We start from the raw sequence: 27799 nt of genomic DNA on the forward strand, positions 1-27799 counted from the left end.
TCCAGGGTGTTCAAGGACTTGCAAACCAATCCGGAGTGAGTAGATGACGTGAAAATAATGCTTTTTATATAAGAAAAATTTCTCATACTACCCCATACCCCTTGTTGTAACCTAAGCAACTAATTTTCTCTAGAATCAATATTTTTCCTTATGTAAGTAACACGATTTTCGACAGTAAGCAGTACAATTAGAAACATTCGATTGTATTGTAGCTATTTTCAATAAATAATTCCAATTTATGATAATTTTCTTCAGAATGTCTCTTTATTGCGAATGGTTTCCTTGACTTTGAGTATCAATGTTTTAAAAGCATGATTCGAATTCTGTAGTACATCTACATCTATTCGGTCTTTAGTGGGTTAACAACATTTTCAATTTTCTTTTTCATTGCCTTATGATGTCCTAAAAAAGCTCAAACTTACGATATGTTCAATGAAACGCCATATAGTCGATTACATTTTTGAGTTACTAATGAAAAATTTGGTTTAATAAAGTTTCTAATAATATTCTTCAGATATTTCATTTTTGCAAAATAAATTGACGTGTAAATTAGGAAATTAGGGTCTATAACTCAATTGGTGCGGTTTGATAAGAGATGGCGTAACTTGTATAATATTACATCGTTCCAATATTTCGAACCCCTCATTAATTTCAAGCGTTAACAAAAATAATTTTTTTCACTCAAATATGTCGAGCTTTGTTTTTGAAAAAGTGTTTCTGAGGGGAGTTCTTCTTCATTACTTTAATATGAAGAAAAATGCTGCCTAAAGTCATCGTATTATGGTGGAAGTTTATGGTGAACATGCTTTAGCTGAGCGAACGTGCCAAAAGTGGTTTGCACGGTTTAAAAGTGATGATTTTGGCTTGGAAGACGTCTTGGATAGCCAAAAAAGTTTGAAGATGAAGAACTGGAAGCATTACTCGATGAAAATTGAGCTCTCAGAATCGTTGGGTGTCACTCAAGCAGCCATTTCAAAACGTTTAGAAGCAGCTGGATATGTTCAAAAGCAAGGAAAATGGGTTCCACATGAACTCAAGCCGAGAGACTTCGAAAGGCGATTTTGCATATCGGAAATGCTGCTGGAACGCCACAGAAGAAAGTCATTTTTGCATCGGATCGTTACTGGTGATGAAAAATGGATCCATTACGACAACCCCAAGAGCAAAAAATGATATGTGAAATCCGACCAACCAGCCAATTCAACGGCAAAGCCGAATATCCATGGCGCGATGGTAATGCACTCTATTTGGTGGGATCAGAAGGATATGCTGTATTATGAGCTGCTAAATCCGGGTGGAACCATCAATGGAGAACGCTACCGAACACAATTAATCCGTTTGAAGAGAGCAATAGCCGAAAAACGCCCGGAATATGCGACCAAACACGAGGCAATAATAATTTTTCATCATGACAACGTTCGGCCCCACGTTTCTATTCCGGTCAAGAACTAATTGGAAAACAGTGGATGGAAAGTTTCACCTCACCCGTCTTATAGCCCAGACCTTCCTCCCTTCTGACTACCATTTGTTCCGGTTGATACAGCACGACCTCACTAAAAAACGGTTTATATCAAAGCAAGATATCAAAAATCGGCTTTATTCATTCTTGGCTACCAAGCCGGCGCAGTTCTTTTATGCACAAATTGCCAGAAAGATGGGAAAAGGTCATAGCTGCCGATGGGCAATACTTTAAATAATACTATTATACATGTTTTTCTTAAATAAACGTTAATATTTTGGAAAAAAACGTACGAATTGAGTTATAGCGTTCAATATAAAGAATCGGGTATTTTAATCTATTTAAACTAACTTTGGGACATCCTATATGACTAGATATCATTTTAGATATAGCAGTAGTTGCTGAATATCATAGATTACTCACAACATGATAGATATATTGTATACATTCGGCACCTTGTAGGATCTTGTATTTATCTTCCACGAATTGCTACCATCTTTGAATAAACTGTTTTTTTTTCTTTTTATTATTCTCAACTTTTTTCAATGTTTTGGTTAGTTATCTGCGAATGCTTGATATATTTTTTAAACTCTTTGTATAACTGCAATTTACCTAATAGGCAATAACCATTTGTTATGAATGGATGACATGTGATGTAAATTCTCCAGCGCGTAAACTCTTTTAAATCTCAACCTAAGTCTTATTCCAAAATATTTCTTTGTTTATACATGTCTCAAGACTTATCTGTGTTAATCATTTAGATCATGGTGTATTTTGGGACATTTGAAACATTCAATATGAGGGAAATAATACCAATATTACCATAGACTACCCACAACATGATAGATATGGTATAGATTAAAAGATAGCAGACGTTTCATTCAACTGATTGACTAGCGCATTGGTACGTGCTGACACTCTTTCACTATATTTGGCAATAAAAACTCTTATGGCTTATTTGATGGATGTCATGGTGAATTACCTTGATAGGGATTTAAAAGGGTGCGTTGACTATTGCTTGTAGCACTCGATTTTGGAACCCGCGCAATGGGATTTAATGGTAGTACCTCATTCTAACCAGTTTATTTGATGTAGTGGTGCCTAGTTGTTTATTATTTGTAAATATATATTTCTTTCAGGTTAAAGTTCTATTTAAATGCATGCCTAGATATTTCGAGTCCTCTACATGTGGAGATATATTATAATTAATCTTTACTAATGAACAAATTTTTTTTCGTAGCGTGAATGATATGTCCACTCTTTTTAATTCATTGTTTTTGGCACACTATTTTTTGAACCGCCCTCGTAGCTTATTTAGAGTACCTTTTGGATGTTGAATTGGTCCTAAGACACTGCGTTTTGTAACGTTATAGTGTATATGTTATTGCCTTGTACTACGGTGAACTGTACTACAGTGAACTGTTTGTAAGATTTGTGGAGCTGAATGTGGAGATGAAAGTAGTTTCTTGAACTTCATTTACAATCACTATTCAACTGTTTCACATTCTTTTCTGCAACAAAACATCTATGGATAGTGATTCGTCTTATTATAGGTATCAAAGTTTCAGATGCTCAAGCTTTTCTTACAAATTTTATAAATTTATCATAAAAATGTTATATATAGAGTCTGGTTTGTTTGAACGTATTGCAAGTTTGAAAACTTCAAATAAAATTTTCGTAAAAAAAGTTGTTGAATACTTAATTATATTTTTTTTAGTAACTTCGAGGTAACTAGCAGACCCGGCTACGCGTTGCTATGGCTGAGTGATTCAAAAAGGATTTGAAAGACCAAATTCAACCTCCTTCAAACTTTCCTGTCGAAGTAGTTGCTCCAAGAACGTTTCCAGTGATTTTTTTGATCACTAAACGTGTACCTTTGGATAGTTTATGATAATAATAAGGAATAATCGGTGATCCAATTTTCATTCGAAGATTGTGTGGTTACATTCCTGATATGTCTAAAGAATTTAAAAATTCGATTAGGAAATTCACTGCATCGTTTTCTTCTACAGTAGCATCGATCGACTTGAATGACATCAAATCACCTGGTAATAATTGTTGTATCTGGTAGTTGATCAGATCAATACCAACATTTTTCGCTGCCAAAATTGCACGATTACTAAGCCAGTCATTATTTAAGTAGTTATTTGGTATTTCTGGGAAGACACTTTCAATCAGTTCATTTTTAGTTTCAACGACAGTACAGAAATTATCTGGCAATGTAATATGTTGCGTATCTTTATGAAATTCTATATCACCGTTTCCAAGATCCAGTAATTGCTTAGAAAATTCTTGTGCTGTTGGATCATTTTGGAGTTGTGCTCGCATGTTTATTGTCACTCCGAGTGTTTCAACATTTCTTCATAAAATTGATTGTTTTAGACATTAGTTTCATCTGCAAAAGTAGAGCGAGGAATAACTGGCAACGTTTGCCAAAAATCACCAGATAATAGTAAAGTCTATCACTATTGTTTAAATCCTGCTTAGTCCTATTTAATGATTCGAACGAATGCTTATGAGCCATAGTACACTCATCCCAAATTATGATCGAAGTTTTTCGAAACACTGTTGCTATTCCGCTTCTTTTTTTGATGTTACACATTGCATTTGGATTGTTAAATATATCACATTAAGGTATGGCGCCATCTTTCAGGTGAAAAGGACAAAATTTTACAGTTCTCTGTAAAGAAATTCGCTTAAAACGCCATCTGTTCCAGAAACTACGATTAATAACAACAATCAACGTTGATGATCAGTTTATTTTTAATTATTGGGACAATAAATTTAAATGATAACTATCCTATCATTAAAGTTGGACCAAATTACATGAATATAAGTTTTTGATTACATTCGGAACATACACACGGACACTGAATTTTTATATATTAAGATATTTTGATGTGGTCAGCCTCCGTTGATCTTTTGCGAACTACTTTATAATTATTAGTAGTTTGCATTGGATCAGTCGAGGTAAATCACCGTACTTTCATCGAGACCATCTACAGGACGAACTACTTTTTTGAAAAGTAATTCTGATGGTGTTTTCAATTACATTTGAACTATTGTGAACATTAACAGGGTTACACGTTTCTATAAAGAATAACTTTAACATTATCTATTCAATATCATCAAATAACTGTCTAATAGAATATTTCTTCCAGCTTATCGTAGTATAAAAATTACTGATACATTTTTTGGGCTAATTGGAATACTTATAGATATACAAATTTTTAATACACATTGAAGAGAAGGGTGAAGATTGCTTTGTAGATGGTTATGGTTCTACATCAGTCGACATTCTACTTTTCGATGTCATATCTCAACTTGAATATTCCAGAAAAAGTATGGAAACGATACTTATAAATTCATAGAATTGAATCAACTTTGGATATAACAGTATATATTGAACAGTAATATGAAGACTGTATGAAAAATATTATGAAGTTTCAAGCAGTCCACATTTTACTATTCAATTTATATACTACAATTTCTTGTGACTAGAAAGCTAGTTTTATTTACATGTTTAGCCTCTGTTGATCTTCTGCAGACTTCTTTTTTCGTAGTAGTATGCATTTGATCAATGTAGGTTAACCATTAGATCAATCATCAGATATTAGAAATTTGTGTTTATGGACGTGACGAAGAGGCGTTTGAGCCTAATTTTATTGTTTTACTGAAAATATACACGAGAAAGTTATTATTTATTGAAATAATAAGATATGTCAACCAGTTTCTCGGCGAGAAGAGCCGAGAGCGTGTAGTAATTCAGCCTTCAAGTCATCAAAACTGAACTGATTCATCTCCACCTCCAATTTGTAACTTATGCATTTATAATTTGATCTACACACACACACGCATGGGCTCTTTTGTACGTTTTTCTAACAAAAATAAACTTTTGGAATATCACTTTTCGAAAATATCGTAGTACGAAGCTAGAATCGAGCGATCTGCACAGAAAAATATCTATAATTATATACAATGCAGTTAAATAAGTTAAATTTTAGCGTTATTATGTACTATGTAAAAAAACCTGTAAATATTTTGATTTTTATTCTTAAATTAACAATTTACAGTATGAAAATATTAACCCCAATTAGTACCTCCTCTGAATTATAAGCACCCCTTCGAAAATTTTAAATAAGAACGGGCTTGGAAAGGGATTTTAGTCCTCTGTTCAGAAATATGAAGTTTTTCAATTTTGATGCAATAATAACTGAGATAATTAATTTTTAAGATGTAAAATGTTGATTTCCATTACAAAACTTTATATAGAATAAAGAATGTGCTTATGTACTTTATAAATAAATTAAATATTCAAAATGACCACCATTCAGATCTTGACAATAGCCTAGGCAATTTTGATATTCTCGTAAAACATTTTGTATGACCTCAGAGGTTATTTTGTTAATTTCTTCCTTTTAAATCAGCTATATTGTCTGGTCTTTCGAAATACACTTTAGATTTTGAATAACCCCATAGGAAGTAATCGAGAGGAGTCAAATCGGGAGATCTAACCGGCCATTCGATCGTTTCACGTCTTCCAATTCATCTATTGGGAAAAACCTCAATTAATTAATTTCTAATTGTACGTATAAAATGCTTTGGAGCTTCGTCTTATTGGTAGTAAATAGATTGATCTATCTCACTTGGATGATTAAAGTATTTGTGATGTATTCAATAAGAAGTTAATTGGAAAAATGTAGATAAATAAGGACAAATAATTTTATTTTTAATGATACCAGTACAAACGCTTACTTTTTTAGGATATTGAGTGCGAGCCTCATACATCCAGTGAGAGTTTTCTCTGGTCCAATATCTACGGTTCTGTTTGTTAACCGTTCCGTTCAAAAGAAACGCTACTTCATCAGGAAAAACTATTTTATGACCTGCAAATCTGCGTTTATTCTGTCCATCATCTTCATTAATAATCTCCATTGTCTAAGCAGTTACCAAATATCAAACAATCAATTCTATGGCAATTCAATGTTTTCTATAGTATTTAGGGTAATCAGCAAATTGTCTTTGCGCAAATTTGCCTCTAGTTTAAAAGTCTTAGAAACGGATAATGAGGAGCATTGATTGATAGAAAGATCTAATACCCAACAGCCACCTTTTTCTTGTTATTTTATTTCCAATTATGTTATTTTTCGTCTAATAAAAAGAAGTTTATGTTTAAGTTGATTATTGATGAAGTTGATTTCCCTATATTCTAAATTTCATGAAAATTATCGGAGCCGTTTCTGAGATTCAGATTATTTGTGAAAAAACTAATTTTCAACTTAACACTGTAGTATTGCATTAACCAAAAAGTTGAGCTTATGTTTTCGGTTGATCTACGTGCAGATATTTCTTAGTCATTTTCATGAATAAAATTTGAGGAGAATTTTATACTTTACAACTCTTATAATTTATAAAAATAAAGTTACAGGGAAAGGACGCAAAATATTTTTATAATACTAATTTTCGTGATTTTGATTATGTAAAAACGCTCACATGTAACTAATGAGACAATATTTAGAGTACCAAATTAGAAGTTCAAACAAACTTTCAACTTATTCATTCTGATGTTAATTCATTGTCCAGCTTAAAGTGACTGCACTATAAACTAAGCTGCACTAAAAGATTCATAATTGTACGGCTTTATTTAATCAAATGCATATGCAGAGCTTGTCAAAAAGTACCTAAACGACATTATCAAATATTAAAATTCATTATCATGTTGCCATTTTCATATTTTTTAAATGAAAATGAATAGTGCATGCAAATTTTATTTGTCTCAATAAAACCTAAGTTTTTCTCAATATCTCGTTATTTGTTCAGTTCGATAGTCTTGAAGATTTATTAAAAGCGAAAAAAATATTGATACTTATACTCTTTGTTAACCGTTTCTCTTTTCTATTTCAATCGGACATTAGTTTTGGTGCAATTTTTCGATGTGTGGATGTTAACTGGTAAAAAATCGGTAATTAGCGGACCGTTAATGCTTCGAGTTTAACTTACATCAACTCCTGATTTTTAGTTATCATTAAAAATGATTATATGTTCACATTCAGCTGTTTTAAAGTAAGTAGATCAAGAGAAAAAGCCAAAAATGAAGATACAGTTTGTCCATTATACTGGACAAAAAAGCAATTGCGTTTTTTAATTATCTAAAGAGTTCGCCCCATGATTTTTGTCGGCCAATGACCTTAATAGGTTTCATATGTCATTCATCATCATCATCATCTATCAGCCATCTTCCATCCACTGCAGGATATAGGCCTCCTCTAGTTTAAACCATCTATCTCTATCTTGAGCTGTATGTATCCAATTTCCTACAATTTTCTTTACATCGTCACTCCATCTTGTTGGCGGCCTGCCTCTACTTCTCTTATCCATTCTTGGCCTCCACTCCAATATTCTTTTCGTCCATCTATTATCCGTCATTCGGGCTATATGGCCTGCCCATTTCCATTTCTTTTGGGCTATAATTTCAATAATGTCCTTAACGTTTGTTCTTCTTCTTATGTTCTCATTTGTAATTCTATTCCTTCTCGTAATTCCCAACATTGCCCTTTCCATTGCCCGTTGCGCCACTCTCATATTTCCTGCAGTTTGTCATTATGAAGTAAAAAAAAATCAGCCTGTTGGTCATCAGTAATGCATTGGTTGTTAAAAACGCAGGTTCCAAGTGTCGGACACCCTATATGGCGCGCGCTATACGTCGGACAACATGAGTACATGCTTTTTCAATTTATTAACCTTCGAATTCTCGAAAAATCAGCTTGCTGGTTATCCATTAATATAAGCGTCGTAAACTGACATAATTAGCCTGTGGACAGGGGAAATGGCGCATTATTTTTGTCGGACAAATTTCTTTTAGGTAATAATAATGAATAATCTCCCGTTTGAAATAAATATCAACCAGTTGGTAATTAATTATTGGTAACTCGGCCAAATTATATGTTTACCGCCCTCTACGGGGCGAATGACGCAAAATCAAGGTTTTTCGCAAAGAAATAAGTTGTCGGTCTTGACCTAAACAAGCGATTTACAAATTTCCAGCTTGTTGGTCATCATCAAAAAAGTGGGCCTGAGTATTAGAACCAACTGAACTTTGTAGGGGTGGTATTTTTATTTATGCGAAACTCGCAAAATAAATGATTTACTGAAATCATTGTCGGCGGCAAGATCTCTAGTGCCTTATGCGGATTTTCGTCAATCTCGTGATGTCCTGTTTCACGAAACTTATTTACAATTTTGATAACTATAGACTGCGAAACGTGTTGACCAAGGTATTTACTATTGAAAATATCTTGTTTTAACACCACAACCAATCATAATTAAAATAACTATTCCTTGAGTCAGTCAAATGAGCTGAATATTATCTATATTGATAATTTGAGACACCGTTCAAATAATTTATGAATCATAAGCTTATGATTATTAGGATAATAATGGAAGTTATTTCTTTGGAAATTCCCAGTTTTTGTAGCGAGCAATATAGTGATGGGTGATAAGCCTTTGTTGATCCTCTGCAAATTACCTTATCAGAAGTGCTTTGCATTTGATCAGCTAGGTTAAATCACCGAACTGACATGTTCTAAAGAGGAATCTACTTTTTGGAAATGTAATTCTTTTGGTGTTTTCAATTATACTTGAATTGTTGTGAACATCACTAGCATTACGATTTTTCAAAAAGAACAACAACTATCAAATGATAATTCGTGTGGTTTTTCAGAAATATGTTCACGTGGTTGGCCTTGGTTGCTCTCTTGCAAATTACTTTATAAGCACTAGTAGTTTGCATTTGAACAACATAGGTGAATCATTGTGATAGCATCAGGACTTTAATTAACAATATTTTTACAAAAAAAACGACTTTTTAGAAATTATATTCTATCGGTGTTCTCAATTACATTTGAATTATTGAGTACATTGTTAGGATTACAATTTCCGGAACAGAAATAATCCGAGTACGAGCTAAAAGTTCTTTTGACCAGTCATTAAAGTAGCGAGTGTCAATAACGGGTCAATCCACAACAATATACTATAGCATACGAGGATGGTTCCAACAAAGAAAACCATTTTTCAAGTCTAGAGAATAGGCTGCATGAGGTAGCAATTTAAACTTTAATTCATTAATTTTGGCCATTGCAATAATGGATGTGTGAGCTGGTGCATTGTCTAGATTAATCAACACTTTCTTCTTAACCAAATGCGGCCGTTTTTGCTTGATTTCTTCTTCAAAACGTTGCAATAAGTTTGTATGATACTCACCGTTGATATTTTTTGAAAATTATCCAACGCGCATCCCAAAAAACCGAAGAAGTAACCTTGCCTGCAGATGGAACGGTCTTGCCTTCTTTGATGCCGCTCTCCTTTTTCGATCCATTGTTTTGATTGTTTGTGTGAATTAATAGATCCAGGTTCCATCCATGGTTATCACATTCGATGGAAACGACGGTTTTCTTCTTCCATTGTGAGCAAACGCTGCATTCACTTTGCGCACACCTTTCTAACCTCCAAATTTTCTGTTAATAACGAAAGAGCAATCTTACATAGAGTAAAATCTACTAGTAATGGTTGGGTTAATGTCTTTCAAATGAAACGTTTACTACTGATGGTTACCAAACAAATACTAAACAACGAGGAGTCTTCAAATTTGAAACATATGCTATTTGGATTGTGTATTTTCTAATACAGTGGTATTTCTATATTTTTGAAACCATCCTCGTAGCATAATATATGTACAGGGTGGGCTACTAAAGGAGATAAATTATAATCTAGTAAAATTATGACCCAGAAAAACACGTGGAAATTATTTTCACAACTTTAAGTCCATAATTATTTGAAAATATAAAATGAAATAAGAATTTTCTCAAAATAAACTCAATTAAATGGAATTTCATAAACAATATTCGAATTATGCCCATTTTTATAGTCTATCTCTACCAATAAAAAGTGAGGGAGGTTGAAAAAATAGTCCGGTTCTGGTTAGCCGATTTCTACAAACTTGATTTGGTCCGGAAAATCTTTTGTTCAGCAATACAAAATATGGGTATAAATTCTAAGCAATTTATTTAGCATCGTAGATGCTACAGGTCGTTGTTTCGTACATTTTAGATATTTTGATTTGTCTTGACGAATATAAGTAGAAGCATGATGTAAAGACTACAAGGAGTGTTCTTGCGTAGCTGGATAGCCGAATTGACATGAGAAAGAAAACGTCCACAATCTACTATTTTGATAAGACAATTTTATAAATGCGTTAAAAACTGAGGCGTTTCGGCATTTTTTTAACGCAAAAACGTGAAAAAATTAACTGCCACGGTACCTTTTCTCTCGCTTTTTGACCGATTTAGGAATTACATTCTTTATGAATGCAAAAAAAATAATATTATCGCCAAAATAAAACACTCAAACTCACACTACGTTTTATTTTGCTACTCTTTCTGATGTTATATATTGGAAAGGGATGGAGTATTGTATGTAGTACCTGTCGAAAATTTCAAAAATACAGGATTACTACCTTCTTTTAATGTCTTAAAGGAGCATTTACTTATTTACATTTACCGTTATTTACCGTTTTTTACAGTTATTTACAGTTATTTGCCGTAATTTACCGTTATTCACCGTTATTTACAGTTATTTGCCGTTATTTACAGTTATTTACCTTTATTTACCGTTATTTGCCGTTATTTACAGTTATTTACCGTTATTTACCGTTATTCACCGTTATTTACCATTATTCACCGTTATTTACCGTTATTCACCGTTATTTACCGTTATTTACCGTTATTTACCGTTATTTACCGTTATTTACCGTTATTTACCGTTATTCACCGTTATTTACCGTTATTTACCTTTATTTACCGTTATTTACCGTTATTTACCGTTATTTACCGTTATTTACCGTTATTTACCGTTATTTACCGTTATTTACCGTTATTTACCGTTATTTACCGTTATTTACCGTTATTTACCGTTATTTACCGTTATTTACCGTTATTTACCGTTATTTACCGTTATTTACCGTTATTTACCGTTATTTACCGTTATTTACCGTTATTTACCGTTATTTACCGTTATTTACCGTTATTTACCGTTATTTACCGTTATTTACCGTTATTTACCGTTATTTACCGTTATTTACCGTTATTTACCGTTATATACCGTTATTTAAAGTTAAAGGGCCCTCTAATCTAAAAGAAAACTGTCCCGAGGTATCTTAAGAAATATGAAAACGGCAAGATTTTTTTTTAAATGTCATAAAGGCGGGTATAGTAGATCACCTGCAAGAATTTGAACTGTTCTCATAATAATCTTATTATTGCTCCTAGATGGCGTGATTATTGCAACTGTCTATTAAATACTATAAACGGAATATTATTTGATGGAGAGATGACGCTACGTTCTATACTCTATAGTAATGATAGAGTAAATCCCCGTTAAGTGCAGAAGATTTAACATCAAAACTGCAATAATACGTTCTGGTTATGTTTCTGATCATACAGGTATAAAAAGTAATTAAGAATCCGGGAAAGGAGAACATATGTGATCTGGTATAGTTTTTGAAGGTATCAAGAAGCTTCTCCAACAATGAGAATGAGAAAACAAAAAGAGAAGTACTGTGAAAAGTATTTCCTGGCTACAACTTTCGGAATTTTGATAATTCTCGATTCAAATTTTATTTGTAACAAGCTACACTTCTGTATGGTTATAGAATATCTGAATATTACACAGATACGTTAGAGAGGCTGCGAAAAAGATAATATAATTTTAAAAAACGTTTCCTAGAACAACAAGTAGTTGAAAATGGGAACTATAGGCATTAGAGTTGATGGTTTGTTTGAAATCTATCATCTCTTCTGCCTATATACCTATTTTTACCCAAATCGCCGTCATAAACAATAAGATTATTGCGATGCTTCGTAATAATAATGATTTTCTTATTTTTAAATTGAACATCTGGTGAAAAAAAACTGAACTTTATTTAGTGGTTTGTTTTTAAGATTTTGATGAATGCGCGGAAGCGGAACCACTAAAATTTAAAAAATTGGTGGCTCTATATTAATAAATGTGATCACCAAATTTCGTCACATTTAGAATTATTGATTTATTTGTTTCTAAATCGTCTTGATTTTACGTTTTCTTTGATTTGAATTTAGTTTTTTTTATAATTTCTATTAGAAGCTGTTTTTGGTACAAAACAATTTTTTTCCTGCAGTTACTGGAGTTAAATTATAGTCACGTTTCGAATTGTATCTTTCTACTCCTTTTTGATTATTTTTTCAATTATTTTATCACAAAATTCATTCATTCATACTTTCGCGGTCCTCTCGGTTTTTGGTTTTAGAAAATCGAATCCGATTTCGATGAATTTTTCTATAAAATCCTGTTTTTTAAGGTTGATTTTAGAAAAAAAAATAGGGGAATAAAAAAGAGGGAAACTTATATTGGTTTCAGGGCTTCACCATAATTGTTGATAACTTTTTTCCAAATAATCAAATGAAGTTGTTATATTTTTGTTCTATGACCGTGCGTTTTAACTGACTTTCCCACACGCATTTTAGTTTTGAAAGTGTCAATAAAATTATGCAAATAACGGAACGTTATACAGGACACAGTTTCAGACGTTCTTCGGCAACGTTCCTAGCAGACTCCGGCGAAGAAATAACCAACCTAAAGCGCCTCGGTGGCTGGAAATTTACTACTGTCGCTGAGGGCTATTTGGAGGAAATATCAAATAAAATTCTCTGTACTACACATGTCTTAAAACCGTTGCCGTCACCGTCATCGTTATATTCATGAGACCTGCAACCGATGCCATCCTCATCGACGTCATCTACCTTCCAGCTGAAACCAAATAACTTCACTGGACCGGCAATTCTTACTAGTCTACAGAATGCAACAAATTGTGTTTTCAATATTAATATTTATAATAATTAGTAGTTTTTAGTTAAAGTTTTGTACATTATTATGTTTGTTGGAATAAAATAATTTTAGAAAAATGGGTTGGTATACTTTTTTGTATATACGGTCGTAGAAAAACTAATGTTCCTAACTTATGCGTAGTGTGTCTTTCCCGCAATTGACCGCTCCTCGTCGTTCGGGACAACTGCCGTCGCGTGCGGGAAAGTATCACTTTTTGCACTTGTTAGGAAAATAACTATTTCATAATAATAACGAAAAAATTGAAAAAAATATAGAAAAATGTTGATTTATCATCTTTTTACAATTAAAAATAATAACTATTTACCTTAAAAATGACCTTTTCTCACATATGATTGTTTGTATCTTTTTTATTAAGTAATCATTGAAGTTAAACTAATAAAACCATTCTTAATATTACTTATTGTAATCAAATGTACAATCTTAAAACTTTTCTAGAGCGTTTATGATATGATTTAAAGTCACAAAACCATATGAAATCTTTAAGAAAGATAAAAAATGAATAAGCAAACACTTTTCAATAATTTTTTTCCAAAATATTCATTTTTTGTGTAGATTAACAAAAAAAGTATATAAATTGCGTTTGATGCTTTGTAAAAAAGCAATAACATACTAATAAGTGCGTTTATAATCACATTTGAAGTAATAAAACTAAATGAAATCTCCAGGTGCCAAAAAAACGAGAGGACCTCGAAAGTATAAAAATAACCCGAATTTCCATTAAGGGAAGTGTGCAAGAACAACTGTCACGATTTTTGTTTCCGCGTATTTTCTTGTATATTTTCAATTATAATAATCTCTTCTTAGCAGCTATAAAGGAAAATTAATAATATAGTGAAACTCCGTTGTGACTGAAAAGCTTCGCTAAAAACTTTTATGTCTTTCCCTAGGAAATCCAATTATTTTCCAACTATAATGAAAACTCAATTTTTTAGACTTTTTATACACATTTCAATAAATACTATTTGTTCTAATAGACGTTTCGATCTAATTTTGATTAATTGATGATAACTTCCATAAATATACAGGGTGTTCCTCATAACAAACGACATAGAGGAGAAGTGTATATGGAAGCCCAAAATATGACGATTGGGATCAACTAACCTTTATTTCAATCTGCATCCCTGAAGAATTAAACGTGAAAATACCAAATTTGATATACTGGAAAAGACTATTAAGGACATTGAGTAATGATAAATAGAATTCTGAGGGGTTGATTAGAAGTTTTTGAAGAACGAGAAGATACTTTTTCTATCTAGATTACCTTAAATATTTATATTTTCTCTGGATACTCTTTTCAAGTTACGGAAAAGGATTTTGGTTCCTTCTGTATCAAATCTTTTTATTTCGATAAGGCTTTTTCCCTTTCCTGTCTCTTTTATTTGATCTACATAAACTTCATTTTTTCCTCTTCTCCTAAGTTTTCGATACTTTCTTCCCAAAGCACCCCATCTATCTTACATACCTCAATTTTATTTAAATTCCTTTTCTTTTTCTTCCCGTGCTCCTTCTCTCTTGACCCTCTGCATCTACATTCCATTCCTCAATTTCTCATTCCCAAGACCTTTTCATATGTTATAAATTTTAGCTAAATTATTTCCTGTTGTTTTTTCCGTGTGTTCGATTCCGTTTCAGGAAAAATTGAAACTTGATATTTCTAGATTCGTTAATGCAGTTTTATTGTCGTATTGATAACATTTTAATCTATTTTCTTAATACTGAGATGTTTGTCCTATGTAGACAGCGTCACAATCATTATAAGGCACATGATATTATATAATATTACTCCTTTTGTTTTTTGGTGTTTTAGATTTTGATTTAGTGGAATATTTGGATAACATATTCTGTCCTTGATATTTAGTTTCTCTTTTGTTTGATTATGCTATCAGTTTATCCTTTTTTTGAAAATGTTGTTTACCATAATTTCCGGATAATTATTTTCTTTCAATGTAGTTTTTGAATAACTGAGCATCTAAATTCAGGATCTGATAGTTGGATAGATCTGTCAGTCAAATGTATTATCACTGATCTCTTTTTTTTCATTTTTGTTTTTCATTTGATTTTTAAGTTTCAAAACGTCAAGATTAGATCAGGCTAGAAACTAAGTAATTAAAAAGAAAATGAATCTGGAACAAAGTTTGCTAAAGACACTTTTCTCAATATCTTTCATCACTAATTGTGCTGTGTTTCTTTGCCATGAATTATTATCTTGTTACATCTTGATCTATTCATCAATCTTCTCATTCAACAGTCTACAATCTTCATTTGCTTCTTATTAGCGAACAGAACGTCAAGAATAGACACTAAACAATCAAAAAGAAGATAAATCTGGAACAAAGTTTGCTTAAGACAGTTTCCCAAGATCTTTCATCACCAATTGAGCTGTGTTTCTTCATCATGAATTATTATCTTGTTACATCTTGATCTATTCATCATTCTTCTCATTCAACAGTCTACAATCTTCATTTGCTTCTTATAAGCGAACAGAACGTCAAGAATAGACACTAAACAATCAAAAAGAAAATAAATCTGGAACAAAGTTTGCTTAAGACAGTTTCCCAAGATCTTTCATCACCAATTGAGCTGTGTTTCTTCATCATGAATTATTATCTTGTTACATCTTGATCTATTCATCATTCTTCTCATTCAACAGTCTACAATCTTCATTTGCTTCTTATTAGCGAACAGAACGTCAAGAATAGACACTAAACAATCAAAAAGGAAATAAATCTGGAACAAAGTTTGCTTAAGACAGTTTCCCAAGATCTTTCATCACCAATTGAGCTGTGTTTCTTCATCATGAATTATTATCTTGTTACATCTTGATCTATTCATCATTCTTCTCATTCAACAGTCTACAATCTTCATTTGCTTCTTATTAGCGAACAGAACGTCAAGAATAGACACTAAACAATCAAAAAGGAAATAAATCTGGAACAAAGTTTGCTTAAAACAGTTTCCCAAGATCTTTCATCACCAATTGAGCTGTGTTTCTTCATCATGAATTATTATCTTGTTACATCTTGATCTATTCGTCATTCTTCTCATTCAATTATCTACAATCTTCATTTGCTTCTTATTTACGGACAGAACGTCAAGAATAGACACTAAACAATCAAAAAGAAAATAAATCTGGAACAAAGTTTGCTAAAGACACTTTTCTCAAGATCTTTCATCACTAATTGAGCTGTGTTCCTTTGCCATGAACTATTATCTTGTTACATCTTGATCTATTCATTATTCTTCTCATTCAATTATCTACAATCTTCATTTGCTTCTTATTTACGGACAGAACGTCAAGAATAGACACTAAACAATCAAAAAGAAAATAAATCTGGAACAAAAATTGCTAAAGACACTTTTCTCAAGATCTTTCATCACTAATTGAGCTGTGTTCCTTTGCCATGAACTATTATCTTGTTACATCTTGATCTATTCATTATTCTTCTCATTCAATTATCTACAATCTTCATTTGCTTCTTATTTACGGACAGAACGTCAAGAATAGACACTAAACAATCAAAAAGAAAATGAATCTGGAACAAAGTTTGCTTAAGACAGTTTCCCAAGATCTTTCATCACCAATTGAGCTGTGTTTCTTCATCATGAATTATTATCTTGTTACATCTTGATCTATTCATCATTCTTCTCATTCAACAGTCTACAATCTTCATTTGCTTCTTATTAATAAACAGAATGTCAAGATTAGATCAGGCTAGAAACGAAACAATCAAAAAGATAATAAATTTAGAACAATCAGATATAGAACGTATTGAGAGAGATTAGTTGATTTAAATAAGAGAAAAAAATATTGAAATTGAGAATTAATATGATAATAAACCGGAAATATTCGTAAGAAAAGGTATTTATATTGATTTATTTGTAACAAAACAACCCACTGATGAGGTTTTCTTCCTTATCGCGTTCATTAAAAGTAAAATGGATATAATGATTTGCGTCAAAACCAGAAACTTACAAAAGTACAATGCAACATGAATAGGAAATAATAGAATCGAGGAATGTACAAAATCCGGTGGAATCTTTCACAAAATGGCGTGACGACAAATCGTTAGTTAAGAAAGTATAGTGCACAGTCAACGTTGTCGACCTAGAAAGTAATTAATTGTAATTAATTAACTGGCATTACATATTTTACTAGTCATGTTCGTTGTTATAAGATTATAGGATTATTTTGATTAAATTCCTATTCCAGATTCAAATTGCTTCAAAAAGAAAATTGAATATTGTAAAAAATAAGAACCAAAAATTCAATATAAACTGATACAACACGAGATAATTACAGTGGGGTAAAAAAGTTCCACATCTGCTTCTATGCTCATTAATATCTAAAAAATATTTTGTATAAGATAAAAATCTCGACAGAGATTGAATATTTTAAATTTAAATTCTGCCATCTATTAGAAGATATGGCAAACAACTGACAGTACGATGTCTAGAAAACCTCTAGCATAGATGTCGGAGCTTGGGTCAGAAGAAGAAGATAAGACGAAACCTTATAATTAATCAACTGAAACATATAATACTGAATAGAGCTCTTTAATAATAAATCAGTAATTGCGTGATTCTGTTTGAAAGAAGAAGAATCTGTCAACGAAATTTCAGTATGTAAGTACTGGAAACATAGTATCAGAGATTTTTCTAACCACAGTGGAAGTAAGAAAAAACAAAAGCTTTTCAATATATTCTATAGTGAATATCTTCTCAACAAACCTATAAAAATAAAGAAATAGACTTAGAACGGGGGAATTGAGAATTATTATAATAACACTTTCACTGCGGATGTCATTTTTGCGGAATACCTCTGTTACGTGTGTTTTTTTTAGTTTGAATTTTTCATAAAGACATTTTGTTATCATTTTTAATGATTCTAATAGTAAATATGAAAAAAAAATTCACCGGTAGTGCATTTCCGGAAGTGTTTTTCACCTGCTTTGCGGGTTAGTATCAGTAGAAATCCATTAGATCAGATTATGCTAAACCCGCTACATTTATATCTAATGTTTATTTATTGCAAAATAAATCTCCAGAATTGTTGAAAATTTTTATTAGAACAGCAAATAACAATTACTAATTATATATAATCATTGATTCAAATTATTTTGCTGAACATTTTCAATTATTTTAACATTAACATATTTTTGATCGCAATTTGCAAATATAGTTATTTTAGTTGTTATTTCAAAATTGTGAGAATTATCTAATTTACATTGATATAAAATCAATAAATAAAAAGCAAAAATTACCCGGTGATTACCAACAATCTATATCGAACTCTGATTTTTACAAAATATCCTTCGTTGTTAATCGAAATCTGCAACAAAAATTCAACAACATTGTATAATAAATTATATTTACTTATAAACAATTTATTGAAGGTAAACTTTAAAAATTCATAAAGAAATTCGAAAACGGAACACACTGTTAGAAAGCTCTCTCGATATTGAATGCAACAGTCACTACCTGAAATTGTAAAAATGATTCCCCTTCACTTACGAGCCTTTTGAATCTAAAAGGAAAAGTTACAGAGGGGCGTCCTTATGTAAGTACACCTGCAGCGAAAGTGTTAACTTACAACTGTGAAACATGGTCTAAGACTAACAGACAGAAATGTGCATTTGCAAGCTTCGGTGATGAAATATCTTAGGCGTAGATAGGTTAAGAAATATCCAGTTACAACAGTTTGTAGATTATGCCACTCAAAGAAATCATTAAGCAAAGATAGTTGAGTTAGTGGGGTCGTTTAAACTATTTAAAAATAAATGAATTATATTGAAGTATCGACGGTCTAAAAATTTTTAATACCACATTTTCATCTCTTATTCTAATAAAAAACAAAATATTAGCAAATTCCTTCAGTTTATGAACACACTGTGTTTTAGAATTGAAAGTAATATGAACAAAATTAGTAGGAACAGAGATATAGTTGAGAAAATATCATAAACTAGAATACAATATAAAGAAATTTCTTAATTTTAATTCTATTCTGATTTAAAATATTTTGATAAAGGCTGAATGTAGTCGAAACGTCAATTTTTTAACTGTGTGAAAAAACTAATTCTGAATAAGAAGAGATTTAAAATCAAGACGATTTAGAAACACAAACATATAAGAAGGTGTAACCAATAAAAAATTAATTTATTTGATCACATCCGGAATCTAATCCAAGCTTTTTTCATCTCTTTTCAAGTTTGAAGACGCTAGGCTGTAAGTATTTGCGGCCATCAATAGTGAACGTTTTCAGTTAATTTGTAAACATCGTTAGCCCAATCAAGATAAAAGCTGAACTAGATTCTACTCTGGGTGAGACTGAGAGTAAAATATTGGACAGCAGAGTTTAAATCTACTAAAACCAGAATCGCAGTGTTCGATCGAATGAGGTGAGGACTCAAATGTTGAAGAAGATCCACAAAGCCTTACTGGATGATCGTCGACTGAAAGTGCTAGAGCTAGCAGACATAGTAGGCATTTAAAAAGTGCGATACATCGCATATTAACTGAAAATTTGGGCACGAGAAAACTGTGAGCAAGATGGGTGCACTCAATGGAACAAAAACAGCGCCGGGAAGATATTTTCATCGAGTGTTTGGCAATGTTTCACAGAAATAAATCCGTTTTACAATCATGGATGAAACGTGGGTCCATTCCTTTACACCAGAAACAAAAGATCAATCAAAACAATAGACTGAAAAGAGAGAACCGGCTCCAAGGAAAGCAAAGACCGTTCCATCTGCATAGCGTCTGTTTTTTGGGATGAGCGTGGAATACATTCCATCTACTAAATCGAAAAAAGAAAAAATCTCAACAGCTAGTCTTATTGCAACGTTTAAGCGAATGAATCAAGCAAAAACGGTCGTATTTGGATGAGAAAAAAGAGTTGTTTCATCAAGGTAATCCAACAGCTTACACATCCGTTATTTCAATGACCAAAATTAATGAATTGAGGTTTGAATTGCTAGTTAATGCAACTTATTCACTAGATTTAGCCTCCTCGGCTTTATTTCTCTTCCCAGGCTTGAGGAAATGGTTCGATTGTCAAAGATTTTCCAACAATGGAGAGTCAGTTAATAGCTATTTTGAGGAGCTTGACGATTCTTATTATCTTTGTGAAAAGTGTTTGTAATTACGTTAAAAAATAAATATATTTTTTTCAAAATTTCTCTTTATCCTTGCTGCCTAACTTTCAAAATGATTTTCCTCCTACAAAACTAAATCTGCATCCAAATAAATATATATTAAGTTTCATTTTTGTTTATTTCGAGTTCCCATAATTCATAATTTTCTTTCAACTCTCTTATGATGTACTTATTCTTCTTGGGAAAAAATAACTCAATCACGGTAAAAGTACTGCATGTAGTACACTTCCTTGTGTCTGTGAAAATATTGAAAAGTGTGGGTTATAGCATATATCTTTTAATCAGCTGGAATTTCTAGCACCGTTGGCGATATTCATACGAAATACACTGTTTACAGCACCAATACACCAACACTCACAATTACTAAAACTAAAAAAATGTTTAGTTTACCTTCAGTCTCTGAAGATGATAACTTGGTTACCGAAACTTGCGTCAAACAGTGTAAACGTAAACACTGTATTCAATGTATCCTCTTACTCCTAATGCGATGAATATAAGTTCATTCTCTACTTTTTTTGTCTTTATATGATCTCCCTGTTGAATCAATCCATTTCTCTCCAATGTCCATTATTTCTATATTTCTTTACCGTACATTATCATATGCTTTCTCTAAGTTTATGAATATCAGATCTATCACCTATGGACGGTCGTATTTAGACAAATTACAATGAAAATTGTATGGTTCCCTGATTGACATCTATAACACATAAAAGGTTTCTCTACTAATTGTAAATTGTTTGGTTTGTGTATTGCAGCGTAATTTCCTTATCAATTTTTATCAAAAAAAAAAACAGTGAATATAGACACTCCTCATAAACATAATAATTAATATTATTTATAGTTTGTTAAAGTCGAAATTAATTTGAAAATAATCTATTTTTATATTTTTAATTTCATTTTTAAATTATAACTCAACGCTTCGGGTTATTTATAACCATCATTAGTGATGCTTTCGTTGTTGATAGTAATTTAGACCACCCTAATATCGCGCAAACAGTTTGAATCTATTTCTGTACATAATATGAGAGTAGGTAAATATAACTCAAGATGCATCCAAACAGTAGTTCAATCAACCGAGGCCGATATATCAACGGTAGAAAATATATTCCCACTATTTCCTTTTGCAATTTATTCGATTTTGAAAGTATAAGGCGGATTTTACTCTCGATAATTTCGTTTCTAAACGCCGAATACAAAATTATACAATTGCAATTATTCCCGATATTGAATGCGCCTTCGATTCTATATCCAGAAGTGCAATACTGAATAAACTTACTCAATTTAATCTACATTATAACATATTATCATTCATCATTTTCTTACTGATAGAATTTTCAGGGTTTCCGCAAATGGTAAACTCTCCCTTCCTCATGCACAAAATACTGGCATTCCTCAAGGTTCAGTATTAAGCTCTACTTTATTTATCCTAGCAATAATTGAGCTATGTAACAACTTCCCATCTTCCGTAATATATATCCAATACGCTGATGACCTAATCCTTTACTGTCATGGTAAATACGTTTCCTCTACAAACCAACTGCAATAAATCTACTACAAGAGAGATCCCCCTACCTAGGAATATAATATTCCCGAAACAAATCCACGCTGATAAAATTCTCTATCTATTAACTCCCCTCATATTTTCTTTGATAACTCCTCTCTACCTATTGCAAATCAGTTCAAAATCCTTGGTATGATTCTCGACTCAACTGGAATCACCATATTCATGATATAAAAGGCAATCGCCTAAAAAGGCTGAACATAATAAAAACCCTCAGTCACCTTCAATGAGGCTCCAATGAAACTATATTGCTAAGAGTTTATTGAGCTTTCATACGCTCAAAGCTTGACTACGGTTGTTTCTTCGCCTCGGCCTTGATGCCTTTCGCTCAAGCCCCCACTGTCCTTAAGACGACAATCTCTACTCCTGTCTTATGCTGCTAAAGTAAAGCTACTTACCACCACGTCCGTACCTACTAACTCACGAGCAATTATAAATTCAATCCGTCTACTCCAAAATACCAACCTCTCCTTAGCCTTTCCACTTTCTTTGCCTTCTTCTCCCCCAAAAATATTCTCATAGTAGATACCTCACTTACCATTTATAATAAACACGAATCCCCTAGCGTCTTTCTTAGAAATTCTGCATAAAAAATCCTTCGACCTAATTCTCTATACGGATGCCTCAAAAGCTGAATCCGGTGTCGGTTGCGCAGTCACTACAAACCACGAACTTAGTTCGAACTGGTGAACTGTACAGTATTCTTCAAGCCTTCAAATCTATCTCTCCTCCCCATAAACATATCACCATATGTACTGACTCTCTTTCATCCATACAGTCAATCACAACCATATTCACCGACCACCCAATAGTCCAAAACATTTACCAAACTCTCATTGCTCTTGATATAATATTATCTCTCATCTGGCTTCCATCGCACATTGGGATTGCTGGAAACGAATCTGCAGATCGCTATGCCAAAGAAGCTACAAAGAATCCTCCTGAAATCCCAGTTCATCTTGCCAATTATTTGAAGACTAACCTCAAAAACCTCATTCTAAATCTCACCTTTTGCTAAACTTCTTGAATAGGAGGAAAGCTGTGACAATAAGAAGACTCCGCATCAACCACATAAAACTTACGCACCCACCAGTCTGTATGGGAAAATATGAATAATTTACGTATTGTAATAGATTTTGTAACAGTCTTTTATTTAACTTATGTATCTTATGATTGTTTTTGTGTGCCAATGACCAACGCTGTCGAGGCACGTTAAACAGAAATTAAAAAAGTAGACAAATCTATGAACGAATTGGCATTTTGAATGAATCGTGCTCTTTAAATAATCTTATGAATTCTAGTCAGCCTTTGAGAGATGGTGTTTAAGAAGTTTCAAAATCCTAGTATATTTGGAACCACCAATTTCCGAATCCAGCAGGAAATTTTCCAATACTCCTTTTATTACGATTATGTGTAGATTTTTAGGGTTACCACGAGGATGGTCCCAGAAGTAACTGGCATGACCTAGAGATGGCGGTAGATCACTGTAGAAAGTACACAATCTATTCAGCATATATTTCAAGTTTGAAGACGCTTCGTTGTTTAATATTTTTTTGGCAGCCATCAATAGTGAACGTCTTCAGTGAATTTGTATACATTGGAAAAAATGGTCATCAATATGTAATACAATACTTTTATTTAAAAAAACAAACAATATAAAAGCTGAATCAGATTCTACTCTGGGTGACACTGGTCCTTCATTGCCAACTCCAGAAATGTTAAAAAATCCACAAAGTGTTCCTGGATAATCGCCGACTGAAAGTGCACGAGCTTCCAAAGAGAGCAATTCTCATTGACCATCTTGAAAAAGGAAAAACTATTAACGGCAAACTTATTGCAACGTTTGAGCGAAAAAAATAAGAAGAAAGTTTTCTTTCATCAAAACAATGCACCAGCTCACACATCCGTTATTGCAAATGCCAAAATTGATGAATTAGAGTTTGAATTGCCCCTCTGGATTATTTTCTGTTCCTAAACTTGAAAAAATGGCTTGGTGGTCAAAGATTTCCCAAAAAAGAAGAGGTGATATCGCCAGTTAATGGTTATTTTGAGGAGCTTGACGATACTCATCACAAAAAAGCGTATCGAACCTTATTGAACATCGCTGTGTTTTCTTTGTTGGGCGAGGTACCTTTGGGACAATCCTCGTATTTGTTTCAATCACCTTATTCAAGTGTACATAATTTTAATCCAATCTTAATCTCTTCCATTCATGCTCTATAACATATCTCTAATATCAACCATTTGATTTATTTTGAATTATTTATATTCAGTCACATGATGCAAACTTTTATGAAATAACTAACATCTACTCGACACCAGCCACCTGAAATTATTGCGTTAGTTTTTAATAAAAGTTTATATTTTGGGAATTGGAAATAACGTTAAACATTGCTTTAATCAAAAATTCATACAAAATATCTGTTTAATACACTGTATAGTTTCTATTTTGATTACATCAAATATGAGTTTATTTTGTTTTTATATACACTGCCGTTGAATTCATTTTAACGTTGATTGACGAATAGAAAATCAAACGAATTAAATGAAATGTTTATTAAGATAGTTGATCCAAAATTTTGATAAATTGACTTCAATATAAGTACACAATAACTGATAACTTACTAATACGAGGATAGTATTAAATAAAATTGAGTTTCAAAATGTACATTATTGTATATCAGTAGAAATAGTTTTTTTTATAACTAATAATTCTTATAATAATCAAAAACAAGGTTTTGGTTATTTGGAGCAGTATTTGGCCATGTTTACATGTCCCAAATCAGATTTTTTGCGTCGATATGTGACAATAGATAAAACACTTCACTCCGGAATCAGAAAAATCATAATCTGAACCGTTGAGCCACGTCTGAAGCGTCCAAAGACACAGCAGTCAGCTGGGAAAATTATGGCTTCAGTATTTTGGGATACTCATGGTATATTGTTCATAGACTAACTCCAAAAGGGAGAGACAATCAATAGCGAACACAACATAGAGTTATTGGATCGTTTGAATGCAAAAATTAATGAAAAACTGTCTCGTATGTCGAAGAAAAAACAACTGTTTCACCAACACAATGTACCGATTCACAAGTCGAAGGTTAAATTGAACGAATTACACTCTAAATTACTTTCTTATCCTCCATATCGTCCAGATCTGGTCTCCAGAAACTACTGGCTATTCGACGATCTCCAAAAAAAGTTATCCGGTAAAAAATTCAGCTCAAATTAAGAAGCAATTGCTGAAACTGAGGCCTATTTTAAAGCAAAAGACTAATTAAGACACATTAAGTGATGTGCTGAATGTTAAAATGGAAGATTTTTCTAGATTTGATTCCTTGAAACAACTAATCTTAGTAACCATGTAAGAAATATGATGTAAAGAAAAAGTAGTACTGGCCAAAAAGCTGATGGATGTCGATTTTATAAGAAAATGCAGATTATAACATGATATTCGTGTACTTTAAAGTATTTTTTGATTCGTTTTCCATCTAAAAAATAACGTTTACTGACTTCTTAACACAACAACACACTAAATTAATCGAATTCTCTAGATTTAATTCATTAAAAAACACTAATATTTGTATCCAAGAACTGAATATGATGTGAAAAAGTACTACAGATCAAAAATCGAATGGGTATCAGCTAAGTTTATTTTCTAGGAAAATGAAGATGAAAACATGTGTTACAAATATATTCTGACACAAGAATGAAAAGTAGTTTGATTCCAATTTATGCCAAAGTAAAGAAAAACGTTTACAAAAATAAATACAGCAAGCAAGTGAATCATTATTCAGATGTATTATCCGTATTATCCCAATTTATTTTATTTTCTACTCAATAAATCGTATAGAAAATCCCATTCTCGAGGGAAAAAAATTATTATTTGTATAATGAAAGTTGTCTTTTTTTTCACAAATCTCTTAACCCTCCTTTCAAATTAACAGCGTTTTTTTCCACATTACAAAAATACTTTTGTAGTAAATTAACAGATGTATTCTAGTACAGATTTGTCGTTCAACAACATTCAAATATACACTACCCGTCAAAGTAATGAAAAAATTAGTTTTCACTGTAACAACTTCGTTTTTTATGATATTTTAAAGTTGTGAAGCGCAAGTAGGACACTTATTTTTGACTTTCTTATCAAATAATTTTTCTTTTCAATTATTTCAAATACTTCTTGCACAGCTTCGAGAAATGCTGGGAGCTTTCTAATGCTGGAAGACGAATTTTCTGTTGATCTAGCGCTGGCCAGAACGCACAACATTTCTTCAAAATCCCTTCAACTTTTACCAGATTTCCTTCCTCCTTTCTCCAAAAACTCCCCTAACAATCACCGAGCCTCCTCTTTGTTTTACAGTGGGGACTACACATGGATTTAATAATACTACTAATAACTTCTCTTAAACCCAGAAACTTCAAACTTTAACTCTCCAATTTTTTTATTCGCTAGCCCACTGCAGCCTCTTAATTTTATGTTGACGTCTTAGAGGAGGTTTGTTCCTGCTACCCTTTCAAAAAATGCTCAATCTTCTTTTGATGTCGAGGTACTGAAAGGCAGATCTCTATTTTCATTGATCGGAGCTGTTATCTTTGGGTCCGTGAGTCGTCAATCAATTCAATAAATGTTTATCTTCACTGGTTTTTCAAAACCCCCCTGAAAAAAAGATGTCTTGGTCCTAAAAGTATAAATCACAGCTCGTTCTTTCGTATCACGGGGTTAACTACGACTAAACTACAATCATAAACAACGAAGAAATGATGATGTGTTCGTATGAAGTAAACGGCCACTACTATTTTTGATTTCGCTATTTTTGATGTACAAATATATGTTTGAATCGAAGAAATCTATTTATAATACACTTATAAGAACTGTAAAACGTTAGGTAATTAAATTTAATGATTAGTATTTTAAACTTAGAAATCTAATTCATTCAAAATGCATTTACTTCCAATAGAAATTAGAATTTGGCACATTTACGAACATTTTGACAGTATATTTATTTTCGTATTTGCATTATATAAGCCGAATAACATAAAGGGTGTTCCGGGACATGAAAATAATGCTGTGACATAAATTTTTCATACGACTCATACTTGTTGTTCATCTAGAAATTCTACTTGCATGTTATGCACCAAGAATTTTCAATAAATAATTACAATTTATGATAATTTTTATCAGAATGTCTCTTTATGACGAACGGTTTTCTTGGTATGTACAACGAACTAAAAATCTACATATCTCCTAAACCATAAATTGAATCGAGTTAAGTAAGGAATACCTTTTTGTATAAGTTCAGATATCGCAACTTTGAAGACACATAACTAAAAAATAACACAATAACAGCACTATTCTCAAGTTATCTACTAATCTAGTGCCAAGAGACCCTGTATACGGGGCTAATTATTGAAGTGAATAACAGGAATGAAATTGGGAGAGATCCTGATGAAGAAATGGATAATATAATATAGAATATAGAAATAGGAATATAACAAAATGCTTTCTAAAATCAATTAGAATAGAATAATTTGAAACCACGGAAATTCGAACATAAAATTTATCATATAAAAACACCTAATGTTCGTTTTGTAAGCCATTCCATACAAAAAAAACCACACATTGACGTATTTCAGACATAATCAGAAAATAACTTTCCCTGTCGATCAATATATCAGCAATGCAGCTAT

General features: G+C 32.1%; 2 protein-coding genes across 8 annotated transcripts in view; both read right to left on the minus strand.

The window, feature by feature from the left end:
* The window catches only part of LOC130898585 (uncharacterized), a 137696-nt gene that overhangs the window by 93356 nt on the left and 16541 nt on the right, over window positions 1-27799 (minus strand). The gene's annotated exons all lie outside the window — the stretch shown is intronic.
* LOC130898898 (uncharacterized) lies at window positions 3401-3787 on the minus strand. The gene has a single exon (XM_057808495.1). The coding sequence runs from the start codon at window positions 3785-3787 to the stop codon at window positions 3401-3403; it is 387 nt and encodes a 128-aa protein (XP_057664478.1).

The sequence above is a fragment of the Diorhabda carinulata genome, chromosome 10 (assembly GCF_026250575.1).
Source record: "Diorhabda carinulata isolate Delta chromosome 10, icDioCari1.1, whole genome shotgun sequence".
NCBI lineage: Eukaryota > Metazoa > Arthropoda > Insecta > Coleoptera > Chrysomelidae > Diorhabda > Diorhabda carinulata.

Excerpts from the sequence above, each read along its gene's own strand:
- LOC130898898 (XM_057808495.1), bottom strand. The coding sequence starts at position 3,787 with ATGCGAGCACAACTCCAAAATGATCCAACAGCACAAGAATTTTCTAAG.